At 43.2% G+C, this 12,921-nt stretch overlaps 1 protein-coding gene across 4 annotated transcripts in view; it reads right to left on the minus strand.

Annotated features, from left to right (window-relative positions):
* ALG14 (ALG14, UDP-N-acetylglucosaminyltransferase subunit) overlaps window positions 1–12,921 on the minus strand; it is a 95,359-nt gene that overhangs the window by 1,908 nt on the left and 80,530 nt on the right. For 2 of the 4 annotated variants that reach the window (XM_023524440.1, XM_023524439.1), the window contains 2 exons: window positions 5,568–5,604; window positions 5,097–5,098 (listed from right to left, as the gene is read on the minus strand). The exons of the other annotated variants lie outside the window; for them this stretch is intronic. In XM_023524440.1, the coding sequence (XP_023380208.1) occupies window positions 5,097–5,098; window positions 5,568–5,604 (39 nt within the window). The remainder of the gene's footprint in view (window positions 1–5,096; window positions 5,099–5,567; window positions 5,605–12,921) is intronic. 4 annotated transcript variants of the gene reach the window in all.

The raw sequence follows: 12,921 nt of genomic DNA on the forward strand, positions 1-12,921 counted from the left end.
AAAAAAAAATTGCTAAGAGAGATGTCAGAATTTCCTGTCTATGTTTTCTTCTAGGAGTTTTATGGTCTCAGGTCTTACATTTAAGCCTTTAATTCATTTTGAGTTTATTTTTGTATATGGTATAAGAAAGTGGTCAAATTTCACTTTTTTTTAAATGCATGTATCTGTCTAGTTTCCCCAAACCACTTATCGAATAGACTGTCTTTACCACATTGTATATCCTTGCCTCCTCTGTCATAGATTAACTGACCATAAAAGCAAGGATTTATTTCTGGGCATATTTCTATTTCTTAAAAATTCTCAATAAATGTGGGTGCATTGCCTTTACCCTCTCTCTTCTTCACCACTTTATAAGCTCTCTATAGGCAGAGTCAATAGGACAATCTATACTCTGCATCTTAAACAAAATAGTCACTCACTGAATTTAGCTGAAAGGGAGAAGGAAGGAAAGGAGTGAAAGGGGGAAGGGTGGAAGGGACCCTTCTTTCCCTACCGTACATGGAGTCAAATACTCCTTTTGCCAGACTCCGCCCTGTTTGTAACTCTATCATACACTTATCACAAACCTCATGGCATAACTGACAGTTAAAAAATTTTTTTTTACCATCCCACATCCATTTGCCTTATCCTCAGGGGAACCACACTGTATCCCTCATTCTCAATTTAATTGATTGAGTAGAGTTGACGCCACACCCAACTATAAGGAGAGGACATGTGATGCCAGTGTGACCAGTCAGATCACTGAATTCCCCGGCAAGAGCATTTTTCAGGGAAGAACACATAATCCGGTGAGAATCCACAAGACAGAGTGGGACACTCATCGGGGCTGACGAGAGTGTGGCGCCTTTTCTGCTGCCCTGGAACCTTGGAGGAAGGGGGCCTGGCACTGTTAACGACGGTCCTGCAGAGCAGAGAACGAGGCCATCGCAGAGCAGAATGGGGCAGAGCAGAAAAGACAGGCTAGGTCTCAAAGGTAGTAGCATCTAAGATCCACGAATCCAGCTATGCCTAAAGGAAACCAGATCTCCCCTGAGACTTGCCAGGTATGTGAGAAAATACATTCCATTTTTGCTTAAGCCAGTTTGATTCGAGACTTTAGTCACTAGCAATAAAAGCGTCCTTACATGATACAGCCCTTTATTTTGTCTAACTCCTTGACTAGCCTCTGACCGACCACTTGTAGTGTCAACTGGTAGGTGTTCAATATGTGCCTATTGGGTGAGTTAACAAATCAATAAATAAACTTCTCTGAGAGCAGGAAATCCAAGAGATGTCTGACAGGTAAGTTATGGGTCTCGAAAACAGAAAGAGGTCAGGGTTAATATAAATATAAAGTCATGAGGGTAGATGAGCCAGATCAAGGATCAAGAACAGTTATAAGAAGATTGATGTTCTGTAGAATTGGGTCACTACAGGTCATTGGCATGTATGAAAAGACATATTTCACTTGAGTTGTCCAGTAGGAACCGAAAACACAGAATATGGGCCAAGACCTCTGGTTGGAAGGTTGCAAACCATGAAGTGCGGGTGAAGGTGAGAATGAAAGCCAGATGGAGAGTCCAATTAGGGCTGCAACCTGAAGAGAGTGGACAGAGAAGCAGAGTCCACCTCTGAGGCACTGGCCTGAGGACTAGATTTCTGGACAACCTCTTGCTGGTGGAGGCAGAGGTGGAGGCTGGAGAGAGCTCCCTGAGCAGGGCAGCAGGGATGGTCTTACTGAGCTTCTAGGGCCCTGGAAGAAGCGAGAGGACTGGAGACCACTGTCGAAGCAGAGCTGGTCCGGGCAGGTTGCCTCTATGGAGGTTACATGTCCTATCAAGATCAGTACTTCCGTTTATAGGTCATTGGCTCCACTATGTAGACAAGCCAACCAGGAGATGAGGAAGGGAGCAAATCCTGAGATATAGGAACAGTCAGGAGACACAGAAAGACGAGCTTGTTTGTAAGGCTTAATAGGAAGCAAAGTCAGGTAAGGTGCTTAAGAATGCACCTTTTTCTTTTAGAGAGATAAGAAAACCATAAGGCGATCTGACTTAGCCTAGGCCCAAAAGTGTGTCAAAGATGATGAAATAAACAATAATGTTTCTTGCAGCCAACAAGGCTGCAAAGGTAGTGATGGAGAAGGAATCTTCAGATTTGGCTAAGAGAAGAGTAACAGAAATCTCAGAGATGGCTATTTTAGTGAATACAGGGCATGGGAAGAGTGAATACGTGGGCGAGGGGAGCTCAGGTAGGATCTGGGTCAGCTAATCAGGGTTGGAAAAAGGTTTAGAGAATATGAGCATAATGATCAGTGGGAACAAACGAGTGGTTAGGGAGGAACTGATTATATAGAAAAGGCTGAGTTCTTTCAACATCAGAAGAAAAGAATAAGAGTTCAGAGTACTGAGTCTGGGTTGGTTTGGGAAAAAATGTACCTTCTGAGAACACGACAAAGGATAAAAATAGTGGTACAGGAAGGTTGCCCTCAGTGGATTTTCTTTCAACTATTATTAACTTTTATGCTCAATCCAAGAGCTACAGAAAAGCATTAAGAGAAAAGTAATCCTTCCAATCTCATCAATCTGTTAATATTATGGTATAGTCTCTTCCAATGTATGTCTTTATACATATACATTTATATTTTACTATAAAATATGCTCATATCTGCATGTACATAATTGTGAGAGCCATTATAAAGTTCTTTTTATATTTTGTTATAGTTTTTAAAAATCCATAATTTTTAAAGACACCTATTTAATCCTATGGATATCTCATAATTCATCTAAATATTCCCTTATTGTTGGAAATTTAGTCTTTTTTTCCCCTATTCTAAATCACACTGTTATGAATATCTTTGCACATAAATCTGTGACCCCTAAAGATTTAATTTTGCATTTAACTATGTTCCAGAGTTCTTGCTGAGAGAGGTTAGAAGCAATAGCTTCAAGGATTTAAGGAAGTTGTAGAAAGTTTAATAAAACAACTGTCATTGGGGACGGGCCATGTGGGTGTTTTTGTTCCTGCCTGGAATGTTTGAGCAATTTCTTACTTACCATATGAGCTGCGGCGGCAGGCAGAACCCATCTCTCACAGCACGAGTAAGATATTCCTTTCTAGGTCCCCTTTGCACTTAGTAAAAGGGCCAGTGACTTGGCCAGAATATTGTCTAGATATGACCAGGAGCTAATTGAGCATTAGAACAAGGTAAGAGGAGACTCTGTTTTGGTGGCAAGTGTGCCACTGGCAGCATCCAGTACCAGTGGTGCCAGCAGCAGCATTCACTGTCCATCAGTGGTGGCAGCAGTGTCCCCCCAAACCTCTGTGGCCTGGGGATTTTGGCCACAGTTCTAGCTGCTCAGCTACCACCTTGTCCTACTTTAGTTAGCTTTCCTGGTAATTCTGAGAGTTCTCAATAGCCTTTCATGAAATTGTGTTTTTGTTTCAATCAGAGTAGATTTTTATGGTTTGTTACCAAGAACCCTGACTGGTATGGAAAGAACAAAGACTGTGAGAACAGCAAATGCAGAGTTAGAGAAGAAACTGTCATAGGATTTCCTCGGGCAAAGCTGAGAGACCTGGACCGTGAGCCCAGGAAGCACACAGTGAAACATGCATGAGAATTGTGCAGGAAAAAGAGCTCGGGTGAGTACTGCAGGGAATGGAAAGGGCATGCAAAAGGCCTCATCCCAAAGAGGAGGGCAAGGGCAGTGGGATGAAAGCCTCAGAAAGCTGGACTGAGGAGCATCTGAGGGTTCTAAGGGAGTAAGGAGGTGCACAACACGTAAGGGTTTGAGTCAGGACCGGAAGGCCGGGGGAAGTGCGAGGAGGCAGAGCTGGATGTCAGCCATCAGTGGAGGTGGACAGCAGGAAGAGGATGTGCAGCAGATGGGCTGACGTGTACACTTAGCTCTCAGCATGGTACACTGTATTTGTTTTTATGTCTATTTAATCATTTGAGTAGTTAACAGTTAAACAGAACTATCTGAATATCAAGACCAATATGAAATAACCAAATAAATCCTAAACGCTACAATCACCAACTATTTATGAACCTAAAAGTCTCTTATAATTGTATTGCTAAACGCACAGAGAATTTCCAGAGTTGTCATCATTGTGCAGACAGCATTTTGAGGTCTACTTTTCCAATTACATCACTACTTCCATTCCACGTTTCTACGGAGGCATTGCTTCACTGCATGAACATGGACCAGTCCACCTAGCCACTTCCCTACTTCTTTACCCAGGCACAGCTTTCATCTTCCTTTAAGTCATATGAAAAAGGTAAATAAGTTATAAACTGTTTTTATCTAGGCTAATGCATTCATGTTGTAAGAATACCGAATTCATTGCTGGCTCCTCAAATATCACTTGTATTTTGCTTGGTGACAGAATGTTAACGTGAAGACCAGCTGTAGGCGAGGGTGGGACGGACCATTCCCAATGTAATCAAATAAAGAACTTTGGTCCTGTAGGATCTTGCTCAGTCAATAAGTTCCCTATTCCGACACCCCAGCACCGATAACTCCAGTTCGGCCAGAAGATTCTTGCTTGTGTTACGTTCACATCATCCATCAAGAGGGGAAACCACATGTTCACGAACGGGGCTTTGCAATCACACAGACCTGGGCTGGCTGCTTGACAGCAAGGTGACTAGAGACAAATGAAATATTTATTGAGCAAAGATAATATGCCAGGTACTGTTCTGGGTAGGTATTAAGAGTGTATTCGTGAACAAAAGTCAAAAGTCCCTGTGCTCACAAAGGTTACATTCTAGTAGGTAGACAGAAAACAACAGATACAAAATAACATGAATATAGACTACATTCTATAAGGGAGCAGAATAAGGGATCAGGAAGATATGGGGATCAAAGATCTGGGAGGAAGTGACTCATGAGCACATACTTGATGACGTGCATGGACAAAGTTCTGCATAAATCAGCCATCAATTAGAACAGGAGGCAGGAAAGAAGATGATGTTGAGTTTGTGGACTGACTATAAGTTACCAAGAGCCAATGAAAGGGTTTGGGAAGTTGAGAAGGGTGAGAATTTGAGACAGATTATAATTTAACAGCGCTGTTCTGTCCAGGTGAAACTCTATCTCTGGGGTTTGAACTTCTTGTGGAGAAAAATGTCAACAAAGATGTAGTGCAAGATGAGCCTAGTCCTCACAGTCCTTCGGGGCGGGTGCATAACTGGTTCTAATGTACCCGCTTTCCTGTTCCGATAAGGTAGGGAATGTCAGGGCTGGAGAATGGTAACCCGACCAGAAACAAATGTAACACGGGGAAAACAGTATCTACTTAAGAGCACTGCCGTGGGATTAAACGATACAGGTAAAGCATCTAACGTAGTTCTTGGCCCATGATAAAAATTCAATAAATGATAGCTACTATTATAATCCATCCAAAAGTGAAGTAGTACACTTGTGGCATTTTTCAAACTCTTAAGAGTACTGTGTGGCACCAGGTTTGTCCCTTACTTTGTCACAGACATGCCACTGACCTGTCATGATTTAACCTACCCTTCAGAGAGTGAGTACCTTATAACACAAAGCTCCATTTTGGTCACTTTATTGTCTACTCACTTTTTTTTTGCCCTGTGAGATCCACTCCAAGTGATGCCTATGTAAGAAAATAATAGAAGAAGCATGATTGCCAAGAATAGGATCCTCTGGATGTCCACGGATGGGGGGTGACCAGAGGATTCTCTAGCCTCTCTGCTCTGGATCTGCTGAGTCCCGGAAGTGTACTTCTCAGTCTGTGGCCTAAGGGCCTTGAAAATCCACGGCCATAACGTGGGAAACAAGCCTGATCTTGTTCATTTCAAAACAAGAGTTGGCTACTTTGCCCTTGTGTGGGAAACCAGGCTTCCCAACCTTCTTGTGATCATCCCAATTTGGGCCTGAGCCACGGGGGTGGTAAACAGGTAGCAGTGACACACAGACATCGGGTCCAATGTCCCCTCCATGACTAGGCGATGCCCACTGTCGTTTCAGTGCCTGTGAGTAGGAGCCTCCGCACCTGGCCCCGCACAGTTTGGCCGCCCTGTGACCGAGTGCGGAGAAGGCCAAAAAAGCCAGAGGGTGCCAGTGCCACGCCGGGCTGGCCTTTCACTTCCTCGCCCTGATGTTCCATCACAAAAAATATGCAGATAATTAAACTTATCATTTTTTCTTTGTCTGAATGGGTAAGCCATGGCTGCTCTGCATCACTGAAGATCATGGTCAGGCTAACTACACATTGTTTTCCTAACTTTCCTGGCTACTTCTACATTCGCCCGAGGAAATTGCATCTTTTAGTTTTCCTGTTCTCTGGACCCGATGGTCAAGGTGACGATTTCCTGCCTTCTTGGTCTTTTATTGTTTTCATTGTATTTTCAACCCTCTGAAATGTTTTCACGGAGGTCTTTGAATCCTGGCAATCTGGCATTTTCCCCTTTTGTTTTCCCCACGCCCTGCACTCGGCAGCTCTCCCAGCGGCACAGATTGTTAGAGCTAGATGCAGCCTCTGAGGGTCATCAGTTCAACCCTCTCCCTTTAGCTGGAGGAAGAAGGGACATTTACAGGGTGGCTGCTACTTGCCAGGCACAGAGCCTGTTGGTGGAATTTTGCATAACCGATCACCTCACTGAAACCCTACGAGAGTCCTCTGGGTGGACATCGTGATCCTTACTTCTTAGACAAGGAGACAGAGGCACAGAGAAACTAAATGACTTACGTATGATCACACAGCTGAGATTCAAATCCAGCTTTTAGAAGATGAGCCTGGGGCTCTGCTGTCCACCATCCTGGTCCAGCACTGTCCTGTGCCTGCCGGCCAGATCCAGTGCTAGCCGGAGTGGGCTGAAGGCAAGGTGGGCCCCAGGACAGATACAATACAGGGAATTTAACTAAAGGTGAAATTATGGAAATCGTTATTAATATTTTATAGTTTTAAAATTCTTTTTACTATATACTATGTACTACACATAGTATAAATTTTATATGCTATAAAATTTAATATTTTATAGTCAGTGGCAGACTGTAACATGCCATTGGACTAAGATGGATTAGAAAAACTTTTCAGCAGATAAAATAGGGAAAATGGTTAACATTAAAAAAAGAGACTATCCTTTCTAAACAGGAATTGAACTGGCTTGAATTCAAAGCTATTACATAACTCTGACTCTGTCAAGTCCCCCTCTTAAGTAGGTAAGTGACATTTTCTTTGTGATCCTTCCCTAATGTTTTTTTACTTGTACCTACGTATAAAGTTTGTCTTGCTGAACTGACAACTAGTCAGTTTTCCTGAGATAATTTATGCCAGATAATTTTTCAGTATAAAAAAAGGCTTATGAATTTTTATAGAGGATTATCTGATTCTTTCTCTAATTCTGAGTCAAAAGGATACATAAAAAACACTTTATAAGAATCCGAGTATAGTGTGTGTAAAGAGAGACAGAAAGAGACAGATACACGTATGCAAAGAAAGACAAGGCAAGAAGATAGAATTTGACAAATCGAGATGCGTTAAGAACTCGTCTCTTGTTCTGGTTAAGAACATGGTACTGTGGAGCCAGGCTTGGCTTCCACACCTTGAATAAGCTGTCAAGGTTCTCCAAAGACCACGTGCTTCCCTCTGTACACTCAGGTGTTCAAAAGTTGTTTTCCTTTCATTGTCCACCACACATTGACCAGAATCCTGGGAATCCAACAGCAACTTGCAGAAGCAGAACGACACTGCTTATCAAAATCAGGGTGTTTTCTTTTGAGGTTTTTATTGCCTTTAGGCTTATCTGAGTTTTGTTAAGTATGTTTGGCTGCACTAATGACTCCTTCTTATTACAGACTCAAAAGACAGGAATGTTGGTATGACCTGAGAGAAGCAGTGAGTTTATGCCAGTTCCACTCGGAGAGGATCTCCTTTGCACTTGCAAGTAGCATACTGATTATGTCCTAGTGTTTTGCAGGTCTCCACATCACATTTACTTGGGAGTACTTGAAAAAAATGTAGATGTTTTCCAAATCAGAATCTCTGGGTCCAGGGCTCAGGAATATGCATTTTAATCAAGCTCCCAGGTGATTCTGGTGCACACTAGAGCTTGGAAACCTCCGCTCTACACTACAGGAAGAGGGCTGGCAATCTTCAGACATGGCACTACACCTGCATTCATTCCTTCAAAGTGAGTCTGTGTGCTAAGGGAGAAAGAGAGGAGGAGGAGATGTGGGTATTGGTGATCCATCAAAGGCCACTCCTTCTCTCATCCTACCCAAAACTACCTTGGGGACAAGCAGCTCAGCGAATTCATCTGAAGGAGCTTTTCGGTGAGACTGAGGTTCCCAGTAGCAGGGAGAACTGCTTGCAATCACAGTGCTCAGCCAGGACACCGTCCCCCACCCACCGTGGGCTAAACTTAGAGTCATGTCTTAGAAAGCAAGTAACCCTGGGAAGAGTCCTATCTTAAAAACTACAATTTAGCTCCTTAATTATCTGTTAATGCTTTAGAAAGGACCAGTTGACCGCATTCTAAGAATAAGGATAGGATACAGAGAAGGGGTGGGAGGACAAGGGTGGGGAGGTGGCAGGTGGCAAGAAAGCATATCCTCTGCCACTCGAAGTTATCTTAGCTGCCAAGGTTTCCCGTCCCACTGTGCTAAGGGAGCATCTCTGTAGACGTGGGAAAGCTTTGTTGCTCGGCATCACAGCCTGGGTCTTCGGGGAAGCGGGACCAGCAGAGCTTGATGGTGGGCTGTCTGTCAGTAGCACCAGAGTGACTCCTCTGCCAGACTGTCTTGAGGGCACGAACAACAAGTTCAATCCAGCGAGTAATCTGGGGAATGTCTTGCCTGACCAAGAGCCAAATATTATTAAGGAAGAGATTCTCTGCCAAATCTCCAGGTTTTCTAATTCAAACATGAAGCCCCCCTATTCCTTGAAACAACAGTTTCTGTCTACTTGAAACAAGATGGGGTAATTGAGGCACTGACAGTCGGGCAAAGGGCAGCAGTGAGGACATGGACTCTGGAGCCAGACTGCCAGGGAGTAGTAAATCCTGACTCCGCAGCTTCCTACCTGTGCGATCTTGGGCTAATTATCTCATCTCTCTGTGCCTCGGTTTCCTCATCTGTAAAATGGAGATTCAAATAGTGCTTCCGGCAATAGGGTGAGAGTGAGGATTAAGTGAAGTGAACTCTGCAAAGTCCCTCATGCATATTTGTTGCTGTTATAACCTCTCTGCCTAAGGCTGCCTCACAACAAACATGAATAGAGGGTCTTGGAGCCGAAGGGGGAACAGAATCCTTGTGTCATCTGTAGGCTGATGTTCTTTTCAGACCAACAGTATCTCTTTTGACTGAATTATAGTCTTCCCTCCTCCCCTACCCGTTGCTGAGGGCACTGCTGGCCACTCTCCAGGCACCTTCTGTTGGGGCAGCAGGTTCTCAAGTCCTCTTTTAAGAGCCTTTTAAGAGAAAAAGAGGTGGGATGGCAAAAGAATAACTAACTCCCTAGTTTGTATAGTTTAGCTAACTGGACAAATAATGTACATCATGTTATTTATTGGTAGGACTTCCTAGGGCAAGATCGAAAATAAAATTCTATTAGAGGAACAGTCTATTCTAGGGTATAGAATGGAGTTATCTTAACTAGGATTAAATCACATTTCCTGAGTCTGACAGAGCGTTTCCTGGGAGAGTAAGTGCTGTGTGGCCATTAATGCCACTCGGTCATTGTTGTTCATGACTCATACCCCCACTGGCTGTGCCACTCCATTCAGCCTCCCTGCCGACCCACAGTGCTTTGACTCTTTGAAACAGACCTGAGAGCTGGGTCTGAAACTCAAACCGGGCTCCGTTTGGTCGGGGGAAATGCTGGCAGTGGGGACTTCTGAAGGGGTCTCGAGCAAGGCACTAACACATGTGACAGACAGTAACTTTAAGTTTGATGTTAATTATAATAAAGTATGTTAAACACCACGCTATAATTCTAATAACTACCACTAGCCCATCGCTCTGGGTTGTCTCATCTGTATGACTTTTTAAGAAAGTTTATTTATGAATTCAATAGTTATGTCCTGAGAAGGAGGGCAGCACAGAGTAATGATCAGAGTGTGGACACTGCAGCCGCAGGCTGCCGGCTGTGAATCCTGTCTCTGCCGCCTAGCAGCCATCAGACTTTGGCCACGACAGTTTTCTTATCCGCAAAATGGGGATAAAATGGCAGGTAACTAATGTGTAGGGTATTGTGAAGATTAAATGAGTTAACACCTGTAAGGTATTATAATGATGTCTGGCATTGTTCTGGGACAGGGCCAGGGAAGGTGAGTATGCCACGGGGTGGGGGGGGCGGGGGTGAGGGGGAGGAGCTATAATCTAGAAACATGGAGCTGCGTTCCATCCCTATTGTGTGCTTCGCACAAAACAGGTGTACGACGAAAGTCTTACGGGTGCCAGCAGAAACTGCTGATTCATTGTTGGGTCTCTAGCCAGTTTAATATCACAAAATACCTTGGGAAAAAAAACAATAGTTTCATATATTGCCTCTACAAATATCAACAAAAACCTTTGTAACATGTCATTAGTTAAAAACTCTCTGCTCCAATACTGAGAGTCTTTAAAAACTATGAAATGGCAGGAAAAGTTTTCGTCTTTAAACAGGTACAGAAAATATTTTTTCATTGTTTTATGTAATCACTTATTAAAACTTAAAGTTTATTTTCACCATTGATATGCCCAATAATTCTCTGCTATGAGGAGCACAGAGTGCTATGTCCAATCAATAAAACACTTTAGACAATATATAGCTATAAAAGGGTGACGGAAGAACATCGTGGACTGTCCTGAGGCATAAATTCATCCTCTTTCCCTGCCTTTCCTCTTCCACCTTGCAGGAGTACTCACTGATCTTTTCTGGTTCCCTGTTCTTAGATCCTGTTTTAAAATCGAAAAAGTTCTTGTAATATCCTGTAAAAGCAGACTGCAAGGAGAGAGCCTTTCTCAGGGATTAAATTCTCTCCATCTGGGTGATTTAAGGTAAAAGATTGCAATTTATACAACCTGAAGAAAATGAAGATATAATCTGCAGTATAAAAAACATCTAGCTAAGTATTGAAAGAAGTACTTTTGCCAGATTTTTTTTTTTTTTAAAAGAAAAACTGAACTAAAGCTTCAGGTGCTTTATGTGAATGGTTACATGTAATTACCCATGAGGCAGGAGAGTCTATAAACCCTGGCATTCTTGAAAGCATGCAGTCCCCAAATGTCCGCAACACACTGACTGACTTCTTCGGCTCCCCATTTTCCTCCTCTTACTTTCTCTCTCTTTCCAGTCAGTGAAAGGCACATCTCTGTGTTATACCGCGCCTGAAGCTTTAACCTGCTGGGGGTTCCCTCTCTGGTTCCCTCCCTGGGCTGGTCCAGCCCCTCTGAATGGTCCAACTCCATCTCTCCTTAGGCTCCAACTCTCTTTCCGAGGCTGCCTGGATTCCCCAAGCTAACTTTCTAATTCTCCTGTGGAAGGGTCTCTGGTAGCACTGCCATTCGAAATGGTATTACTCTGACTTTAGGAAACAGCCCTCTTATCTGATACATTTCTCTTTGTCCTTTCTCACCCGAATCCTGCCAGTTCTACCCCCAAAGCCTCTTAATTCTGCGTCCTGCTCTTAACCTCCACTACCTGGTGTGGTCACTTCCCTTTCACAGGATCACCCAAAGCCCCCTCCCCGCTTTTCCAGCCTCCCCTCCTCCTCAGTTTCACTGTCAATACACCAACTTTTCCCTGAAACACAAATCTGATCATGTCATCATTTACTGTCAATGGATTCCTGCTGCCCTTAAAAAAAAGTCCAAATACTCTGAATAAAAGTGTTTTTCCTGAAACAGACTAGTATCTATACTGTTTTTCTTCATCATGTGGTTTCAAGGCTCAGCTGAATTATTTTCCATGGTAACAGAGAAACTTAGGAGTATTGTTCAAGTTAATACAACAACAGTGAATATGAGGAATCAAGACATCTATTTCTCACGTTATACCTGTTTATAGCCACGCACTGGACTTTGGTGATCCTTCAGGTAAAACCAGTTTTGTAGTTATAAAGTAGATTTAATTGTTCCAAATGCTTCCTTTATCCAGATTAATGAGTTTTGTAACACAAGCCAGAATTTAAAAAGATTTGGGCAGTCAATCTGTGGTTACTGGAAAATTATTTTTAAGTGAATGAGGAGGGGGAAAAAATGACCAAATTTAAGAAAAGAGAAAGAGCAGGCAACAGAGACACATCAGGCTACTGAATGACCGACCAAATGTACTTCGGGCTAATCCCCATCAAAGAAGGTCAGTTAACAGGTAGTCATATTCTTTGTACATAGTATCTCATTTCGCTTTAGTCTCCAGAGCCACAATAACAGGTACGATTATCCATACTTTACAGGTGAAGAAATAGACTAGTATCAAGCAAGGAAGAACTGAGGCTGCAAAGTACAACAAAAGTTTATCTGAGGTCTTAAAAGACTCGAATCTGGGAAGACACAGATTCAGGGAAAAACTTGAAATGTGCCCCGAGGAAGACAAAGAGCTTATAAAGGTAAAAACCATAAGCTATAACAAAATAAATAGGGAGGCAAGTTCCAGGACCTGCTTCTATAGCAAGCACGAAAGTCCAAATGTTCTCACCTCGTCTGGGTCTTGGCATGCGTGAATCTGACTTCCCTAATGGCCTCCCAACTCCAACTTAGGGCCCTTTTACATTGTTAATTCCATTTTCAGATGATCTATTTACACCAGCAATGTTTATTTTGTTTTCTTTGGTAATGCTGGTTCAGTGTAACGCTTAGAGTTAAGGGGGGCGCGGGGCACTCGACCCTCCGGTGTCTCTGGAGGGGAAGGGCGTTTCCAGGTTGCAAGAAGGAAGCGGAGTCCATTCTCGGCCTTCCCACTCCGCCCTTCCCCCGGGAGGAGGGGCAG

This window comes from Pteropus vampyrus, unplaced genomic scaffold (genome assembly GCF_000151845.1).
Source record: "Pteropus vampyrus isolate Shadow unplaced genomic scaffold, Pvam_2.0 Scaffold463, whole genome shotgun sequence".
Taxonomy (NCBI): domain Eukaryota; kingdom Metazoa; phylum Chordata; class Mammalia; order Chiroptera; family Pteropodidae; genus Pteropus; species Pteropus vampyrus.